Raw genomic sequence first — 9,314 nt, 5'->3', positions numbered from 1 at the left:
GGTATTAACTATATTTTATTAAAATTATATTCTTTCAAAATTGATCACTCATATTGACGATTTGTATACAGTATTTACAGCAAATTTCAATCATTGCACTTGTTTGATTATCGTATCCCACCAGTGAAACATAAAGGAACAAGAACACATTTTACCCATACATTTCCAACTGGCCCTTTTCTCCCCTTGTTTCCCTGGCATCAACTAACTTTCAAGACACTACTATGTGCCAGGTCTGTCCCTCATGTTATCTCCATCATCTGCATAATAACATGTTACAGGTGGAAACTCAGCACAAAGTCTGGTCCTTTGCTCACAGCTTTTTGACATGGAAGGAGTAGAGCAAATGAAGCCAACTGTGTGCGTGAATACAAGTCCAGAATCTACAAAGAGGTCCTTGTGACTCAACTCGTTTGGGCAAAAGCCACAAATTGGCCTCTGCCAAGGTCACAATTGAACAAGGGGAAGAGGCTATACTAGTGGTATTATACAACCAATCCAAGAGTTTCAAGGCTGCAAATGACATTACTTGTGAATTTGAATATGTCCTCCCCTTGCTCCTTCAGGTAGCATTTTCCATGTGCATTTCTAGCAGTCAACTCTGATTTTTTTTAAGAGTTTACCATTTGGTTCTTCATTAACCCCACTTTGTTAGGGTAAGCAGGGAAATGCAAAAGAGAGAAACTAAAAAGATATTACCTTATAGTTGTTTATCCCTAAGTACTATATAATTCACACCAACACACTAAATATTAAGACACTTTTTTTTGGACAACTTCCCTTAAATAACAAGAATTCCTTCTGTCTCTTTTCACTTATATAAACTATAATATTCTTCTCTGTGTGGGTTTGTCTATAAGCACAGAATTTGATTATTTAGAAAAGTACCCGATTTCTTCATTTACTTGCATATGTGTAAAACTCAATTGGCAATTTAAATAAGGATTTTTTTAAAACTCTGAAAACTGGTGTTTAATTTGGGCATTTTGCCAGCTTCCTTTGTTTGTTGTTATCCATGATAATCTAGTGTCCCATTACTGTGAAAAATTAAGGGTTGCCTAATCATGAGAGACTAATGAGCAACAAACATGCTCAATTGGCTGTTTTTAATACAGCTGAGAATGAAGAATGAACTATATTCATGATTATGGGACCACATGTTTCATTCCATATTCTGTATAATAAAGAGCTAATATGCCAAATCAACCAAACAGCAGAACGACCGTCCAGAAGACCATGCTATGATATGCACTGTCACCAGGCCAGCCTAGGCGGTGCGATGATATTGGTCAAGGGGTCCCGCCATCGCCCCACGATCACCCCGCAGAGGGAGGCCCAGGCCACTGGCCGGTGGTGTGATCGATGGAGGGGCCGGGGGTGGCGGCGATCAACTGCAGAGCCCTGGCTGAGTGGCAGGGCCTCCCTCTGCTGGGCAATCAATCTGGAGGCCCCAGTTACTAGAGGCCAGGTGCACGAATTCATTCACCAGTGGGGTCCCTTGACATGGCCTGTGGGATCGGGCCGAAACCAGCTCTCCAACATCCCCCGAGGGTTCCTGTTGCGAGAGAGCACAGGCCAGGCTGAGGGACATCCCTCCCTTGCATGAATTTCATGCACCGGACCTCTAGTCTCTATATATAAAAGCCTAAGCAACTGTTAGAACTGGTCGACCAGTAGCTATGATGCACACTGACCACCAGGGGGCAGACATTCAAAGCAGGAGCTGCCCCCTGGTGGTCAGTGCGCTCCCACAGCCAACATCCTGTGGCTGGCCAACCTCCTGCGGTCCCTCACCGCCCCCCAGCCAACTTCCCATAGTCTCCCCCCGCACCCCTGCCCCCATCAGCTGGCCCTGTGGGGTGATCGTGGGGCGATGGCGGGGCCCCTCGACCAATCTCATCGCACCCACGTTGGCTCGCCTGGCGACAGTGCGTATCACAGTGGGGGCAGCCAGGCAGGTAGAGGGACCCCACCTGTGCATGAATTCATGCACCAGGCCTCTAGTATAAAAATAAAATCGTACACAGGGACATACAGTTCTACATTCTTAATGCTCACTCAAATGCTCTATATTCTAAATACTGAATAAAGCTAAAATTCTCAAGTGACTCATTCAAAATAGATAACTTTAATAATCTTGGATGTATTTAATAAGGAAAATTTAAAATGCATCTAGCCCTGGCTGGTGTGGCTCAATTGGCTAGACATCCTCCCATGCACCAAAGGTCGCAGGTTCAATTCCTGGTCAGGGCACATATCCAGGATTCAGGCTCAGTCCCCGGTTGGAAGGACATACAAGAGGCTGCCAATCGATGGTCTGCTCTCATATTAATCTTTCTCTTTCTTTCTCCCTCTCCCTTCCTCTATCTCTCTAAAAATCAATAAAAATAGAGAGGGAGAGAGATAGAAACATCAATGATGAGAGAGAATCACTGATCAGCTGCTTCCTGCATGCCCCACGCTGGGGAGCGAGCCCTCAATCCTAGGCATGTGCTCCGACCAGGAATCGAATTGTGACCTCCTGGTTATAGGTCGATGCTCAATCACAAAGCCACGCCAGCCGGGCAATAAAAATAAATAAAATGCATCTAAATCTCCAAATTTCTCTGAATCCAAATGTTTCTAGGTACTCTCATAAACTGAGAGCAGGAAACAAACAGTTCAAGCTATGACAATGACTTTAAAAATGTTTGTGTATATATCCTTTGGCTGAGCAATTTTACTATTTTCACTTTATAAGCTCTACTGCTGTACTGTTTCAGAGCTTTTGAAAAACAAAGAAATGTTCCTTTTTTAAATGTATTTTTCATTATTGATAGTATTAAGATATCTCCCATTCTCCCCTCTTTGACCCCCTTAAGAAATGTTCATTAGCTGCCTTAGCCGTTTTGGCTCGGTGGATAGAGCATCGGCCTATGGACCAAAGGGTCCCAGGTTCCATTCTGGTCAAGGGCACAGGCCTTGGTTGCAGGCTCCTCCCTGGCCTGGGGCCTGGTCGGGGCTCATGCAGGAAGCAACCAATCAATGTGTTTCTCTCTGTCTTTCCCTCTCTCCTCCACTCTTTCTAAAAAAAATCAATATCCTCAGGTGAAGATTAAAAAAAAAAGAAATGTTCATTTCTAAACTTTATTTTTAATAGGAAAAAAATAGTGATGGAAGGAGACTTGACCTGGGTTGGTGAACACACAATACAATGATTGATGATTAAAATGTATTCTAGAATTGTACACCTGAAAGCTGTATAATGTCTACCCAATAAATTCAATAAAGATTTTTAAAAACTAAAAATATCTTTAATAGGAAAGAAAATAACCTATAACAGATTCACATGTAATATTTTGGGAGAGCGGTATTTCAAGTGTTCTTCCTGATCTCCCACCAACCAGTTCTGTAACCTCAGGCAAATTACTTAATACTTGTGGCCTCATTTATAAAACCATTTCTAAGAATATGCTGCCATAGAACACAGAACAAGAGAGAGAAAACTGACTGTGTATTTTGAGGTTGAAAAGAACCTAGGAAAAGCAAAAGCACCTAAGGGAACTAAGCAGACTGCCAGAAAAGTATGCTCTTCCTAGAACCCAGCCCTTCCTGAGACTATGGTCATTTAAAATGTCTTCCACAAACACATACTGCTTTTATTTTCATGTTTTAATTAAACAAATAAAAATTTTATTCTTTAAGTCGCAGAACAAAATATACAGTATAATCCCATTTATATGTTTGGACACCTAAAAGGATATGACATTATTAAAAGTGGGTACTTAATCCCATTTATATGTTTGGACACCTAAAAGGACATTATTAAAAGTGGGTACCGCTGGGGAATGGGAAAGTGCAAACTTTCATTTTCTACTTTACCTCTGGATACTTTGACTTTTTATAATAACAGACTAATATACATGTTTTTAAAATATGAGGCTATTAGAAACACTGGGCCACCATTTTCCCATAATTACTAGAAATATTTAGGGGCAATTAAATTCTACCATTAAATTCACATACATACAAAGATTTCAGGCTTGAATTTTAAAAGCCTCAAAAACTATTTATGTGAGAGTTATAAATTAAATGAAAATATTTAAAGTCCAATACTTTATTAGTATTTAATTCTGCATTTCAGAAAAATGAAGTTTTAGACAACTAATCAGGAAATCATAAACTATGGCCTGTGATCCAGTTGATTGTTTATTTTACAAGGTTTTATTGGAATGCACTGGGCCCCTAGTATAGAGATATAGATAGAGATATAGATACAGATATAACAGATACATTAAAAGATGTTCAACATTACTAATCACATGGGTTCAACATTACTAATCACATGGAAATGCAAATCAAAACCACAATGAGTTATCACCTCACACTGTTAGAATGGCTATTATCAAAAACACAAGAGATAAGTGTTGGTGAGGATGTGGAGAAACGGAAACTGCATTACTGGTGAGACTGTAAATGGGTACAGCCACCATGGAAAACAGTAATGAAGATTTCTCAAAAAATTAAAGACACAACTAACTTATATGATCCAGCAAGTCCTCTTCTAGGTATTTATCCAAAGGAAATGAAAACACTAACTCAAAAATATATCAGTATCCTCATGTTCACACTGCAGCATTATTTACAATAGGCGGCATGCGCACGCGTGTGTTTATGCACACACTGAAATATCAGTTGGCCATAAAAAAGAAATTCTGCCTTTTGCAACAACATGGATGAACCCTGAATGCATTATGCTAAGTGAAATGAGTGAAACAAAGAAAAACAAAGACTGTATGACCTCACTTATATGGAGAACTAAGAAAAATAAAAAAAACGAATTCATAAAGACAACTGGTGGTTGCCATAGGAAGGGAGCTGGGATTGGGTGAAATGGGTGAAGGTGGTCAAAAGGTAAACTTCCAGTTAAATAAGTCCTCAGGATGTAATGTACAGTATGGTGACCAGAGTTAATAATCCTATATAATAAAGAGGTAATATGCAAATTAACCCTCATGCCCTTACAAGCTGGCTGACTACGACCAGGCCGGCAGGGGGGTTAGTGAGGGACGAACAAATGACTGAATAAGCAGGCTGCATAGGGAGACCAGGCCGGCAGGGAGGTTAGTGAGGGACGACCAAACGACTGAACAAGCAGACTGCGTGGGACGACCAGGCCGGTACAGGGGCCATGAGGGCCAACCAGGCCAGCCGGGGGGGTGGGGGTGGGGCAGTTAAGGGCAACCAAGCAGGCAGGCAGGTGAGCAATTAGAAGCCAGTGGTCCAGGATTGTGAGAGGGAGAGTTGGGGGCGACTAGGCTGGCAAGGTGGGGGCAGTTATGGGCGACCAGGCCAGCGGGGGGCGGGGGCACTTAGGGGCGACCAGGTAGGCAGACAAGCGATTAGGAGCCATTAGTGGTCTAGGATTGTGAGCGAAATGTCTGGCAGTTGGACATCCCCCAAGGGGTCCCGGATTGGAGAGGGTGCAGGCTGGGCTGAGAGGAACCCCCTTCCCCGCCATGCATGAATTTCATGCACCTGGCCTCTAGTCTACACTAATAAAAGACAAAGATGCTAATTGACTGTACCTTTGCTACATCCACCAGCAAATCAGAAGAGTCTGCAAATTAACCCAACAAAGATGGCAGTTAATTTGCATACATAAGCACCCAGTGAAGACTGAAGACAGTGTAGAAGGAAGCCAAGCACTGCAGAAGGGAGCCAAGTGGCGGAGAAGGGAACGGATCAGAGGTAGCAGAGACGGGAGCGGAGCTGAGGCAGCGGACACAGAGGGAGCGAAGTGGCAGAGAAGGGAGGGAGCGAGGCGGCAGACACAGGAGAAAGGCAAAGTGGCGGAGACGGGAAGGAGCGAAGCCCGTCTCCAGCTTCGCTCCCTTCTCTGCTTCTCTCTGGCCTCAGGAAGCCCTGTTCTTCCAGGAATCTTCCTGCAATGGGCCTCTAGTAGTATAAAAGAAGCAGTTATTCACGATTTCACTTTATGCAGTTTCAGTTACCCATGGTCAACTGCTCTGAAAATATTAAATAGAAAATTCCAGAATTAAACAATTTATAAGTTTTAAACTGCAAACCGTTCTGAGTAGCATGATGAATTCTCACATCATCCCACTTGGGATGTGAATAATCACTTTGTCTAGTGTACCCACACTGCATAAAATGGTACCTTCCCATTAGTCTCAGTAGCCTTCTCAGCTATCAGATCAACTGTCGCAGTATTGTAGTGCTTGTGTTCAAGTAACTCGCCTAACACTACATCACAGTGCCTTCTTCTTTCACTTCATCTTATCACATAGATACTATATCATTTCTCTTCACACAAGAAGGGTGAGTACAGTACAATACAGTATTTTGAGAGACATTCACATAACTATTACAATATAATTATAACTGCTATATTTTTATAATTATTATTGTTAATCTTTTATGGTGCCTAATTTATAAGTTATTAAACTTTATTATAGGTTTTTATGTATAGGAAAAAACAGTACATATAGGGTACTATCCACGGTTTCAAAGCATCCACTGGGAGTCTTGGAACACATCCCCTTCAGATAAGGGGGACTACTGTATTATATATTGGAAAGTTGCTAAGAGAGTAGATCTCAAAAAGTCTCATCACAAGAAAAATAAACTGGTAACTATGTGTAGTGATAGATGTTAACTAAACTGTGTGATCATTTCCCAATATATACATATATTGAATCATATGTAAACCTGAAACTAATGTAATGTTATGTCAATTATATCTCAATAAAAAATTTCTTCAGTGAGTTAAATACTATGGTTAGTTATAGAAAAGAAGTCTTTTCAGTAGGTATATAACAACGAATAATTTTTTTCATGTTAAGTAATGTTTTCATGTCAACTAAGATATTTGATTAACAGAATGGTAATGAAAATTATTGTTATTCTTACCTGTAATCTAAACCAATCTAATCTCATTCCTCTGAAATCAAACACTTCCCCATCTTCAACTATAATAAAAGAAAAAAAGTTTATAAAGCAAATTACTATTTTCACAAATCTATAATCCCACTTCAAATTATAAGAGCTAAGACAATTCCACTTCTGCGTGTATATACAAAATAATTAAAAGCAGGGTGTTGAAGAGATACATTTGTACATCTATGTTCATAGCAGTATTATTCACAATAGCCAAAAAAGTGAAAGCAATCTTATATCCATCAACAGACAAATGGATAAAAAAAATACTGTATGATTCTACTTATATGAGGTATCTAGAGTAGCCAAACTCATAGAAGCAGAAAGCATGGTGGATGCCAGGGGCTGGGAGGAGAGGAAATGGGGAGTTGCTATGTAATAGCTATAGAGTTTCAGTTTTGCAAGATGAAAAAGTTCTGGAAATTGGTTGCACAACCCTGTGAATATACTTAACACTATCAAACTGTACACTTAAAAATAGTAAGACAGTAAATTTCATGTTATGTATATTTTACCACAATTAAAAAGTAAATGTAATTTAATAGCTAAGTCAGTGAAGTAATTTTCAAATCCTATAAAGATGATGTTAAAGGAGACAGTTATGCTAAGAAAAGTGTAAAACAGACCCTTCTCCTAAACTCTCTCAGTGTGCTTACAGGTCAATTTGTAGGAGCTCGAATAGAGCTCACGGAATCCAGTAAATAGAGACTTTATATGGCAATTTGGATATGCCAAAGAGAAGCCATAAGTGCATCCTTTCAGTGAAAAGTTGAGTACAGCAATACAAGATATTTTGAGAGGCAAACCACACTCACATAACTTTTATTACAGTATGTTATAATTGTTCTATTTTATTATTAGTTGTTGTTAATCTCTTACTGTGCATATATTTAAATTAAACATCACAGATATATATATATAAGGTTTAGTACGATCCATGGTTTCAGGCATTCACTGGGAGTCTTGGCACATAACCCCTGCAGATAAGGGGGGATGGACTACTGTATGTCCAAAAAAGTAAGTGATTAAATGTTAACGGTCAAATCTTTTCCTTAATAATAAAATTTGAAAACCTACTAAGAAGAAAATGTGTTTTTATTTAAAAGATTTATTACCTTGCTTTACACTTAGGGAAGTCATAGTGTTAACAAAAGAAGACATGATGATTGATTCATCTTCAGGGCAAACAGAAAGATTCTGAAAAGAAACAAAAAATGGCAATTTGGATATGCCAAAGAGAAGCCATAAGTGCATCCTTTCAGTGAAAAGTTGAGTACAGCAATACAAGATATTTTGAGAGGCAAACCACACTCACATAACTTTTATTACAGTATGTTATAATTGTTCTATTTTATTATTAGTTGTTGTTAATCTCTTACTGTGCATATATTTAAATTAAACATCACAGATATGTATGTATAGAAAAGAACAGTACAGTTGATCTTTAAACAACATTGGTTTGAACTGCACTGGTCCACTTCCATGAATGTATTTTCTCTTCCTTACTACTTTTTTTTTAATCCTCACCCAAAGATATGTTTTTTTATTGATTTTAGAGAGAGAGGGATAGAGAGGAAGAGAGAGAGAAACATCAATGTGAGAAACATTAATCACTTGCCTCCCATATGCACCCCCTTACACACCCCAACTGGGGATGGAACCCACACCTGGGCATGTGCCCTGACTGGTAATCAAACCTGCGACCCTTCAGTGCACCGTGGCTCCAACCAACTGAGCCACGTGGGCCAGAGCACAATTTTCTTAGTAATATTTTCTTTTCTCCAGCTTTCTTTAAGAATACAGTATAGCCCGGCCAGTGTGGCTCAGTGGTTGAGCATCGACCTATGAACCAGAAGGTCACGGTCAGATTCCCAATCAAGGTACATGCCCAGGTTGTGGGCTCGATCCCCAATGTGTGGCATGCAGGAGGCAGCCAATGATTCTCTCTCATCAGTGATGTTTCTTTCTCTCCCTCTCCCTTCCTCTCTGAAATCAATAAAAATATATTTTAAAGAAAGAATATATTATATTATACATATAATATACAATATATGTTAATCAACTATTTATGTTATTGGTAAGGTTCTGGTCAACAGTAGACTATCAGTAGTTAAGTTTCTGTGGAGTCAAAAGTTTCAACTGTGCAGGTGGCCAGCTCACCTAACCTCTGCATTGTTCAAGAGTAAACTATATATATATACGGTTTAGTATACGATCCATGGTTTCAGGCATCCACTGGGAGTCTTGGCACATAACCCCTGCAGATAAGGGGGGATGGACTACTGTATGTCCAAAAAAGTAAGTTATTAAATGTTAACGGTCAAATCTTTTCCTTAATAATAAAATTTGAAAACCTACTTAGAAAAAAATGTGTT

At 39.6% G+C, this 9,314-nt stretch overlaps 1 protein-coding gene across 1 annotated transcript in view; it reads right to left on the bottom strand.

Moving 5' to 3' along the window:
- NCKAP1 (NCK associated protein 1) overlaps positions 1-9,314 on the bottom strand; it is a 109,657-nt gene that overhangs the window by 50,996 nt on the left and 49,347 nt on the right. Inside the window, exon 15 of the mRNA XM_006760546.2 lies at positions 6,913-6,971. Within this exon, the coding sequence (XP_006760609.1) occupies positions 6,913-6,971 (59 nt within the window). The remainder of the gene's footprint in view (positions 1-6,912; positions 6,972-9,314) is intronic.

This window comes from Myotis davidii, unplaced genomic scaffold, assembly GCF_000327345.1.
Source record: "Myotis davidii unplaced genomic scaffold, ASM32734v1 scaffold370, whole genome shotgun sequence".
Taxonomy (NCBI): Eukaryota; Metazoa; Chordata; class Mammalia; order Chiroptera; family Vespertilionidae; genus Myotis; species Myotis davidii.
Note: the sequence above shows the minus strand (reverse complement) of the source record. Positions and strands in the feature narration are given on the sequence as shown.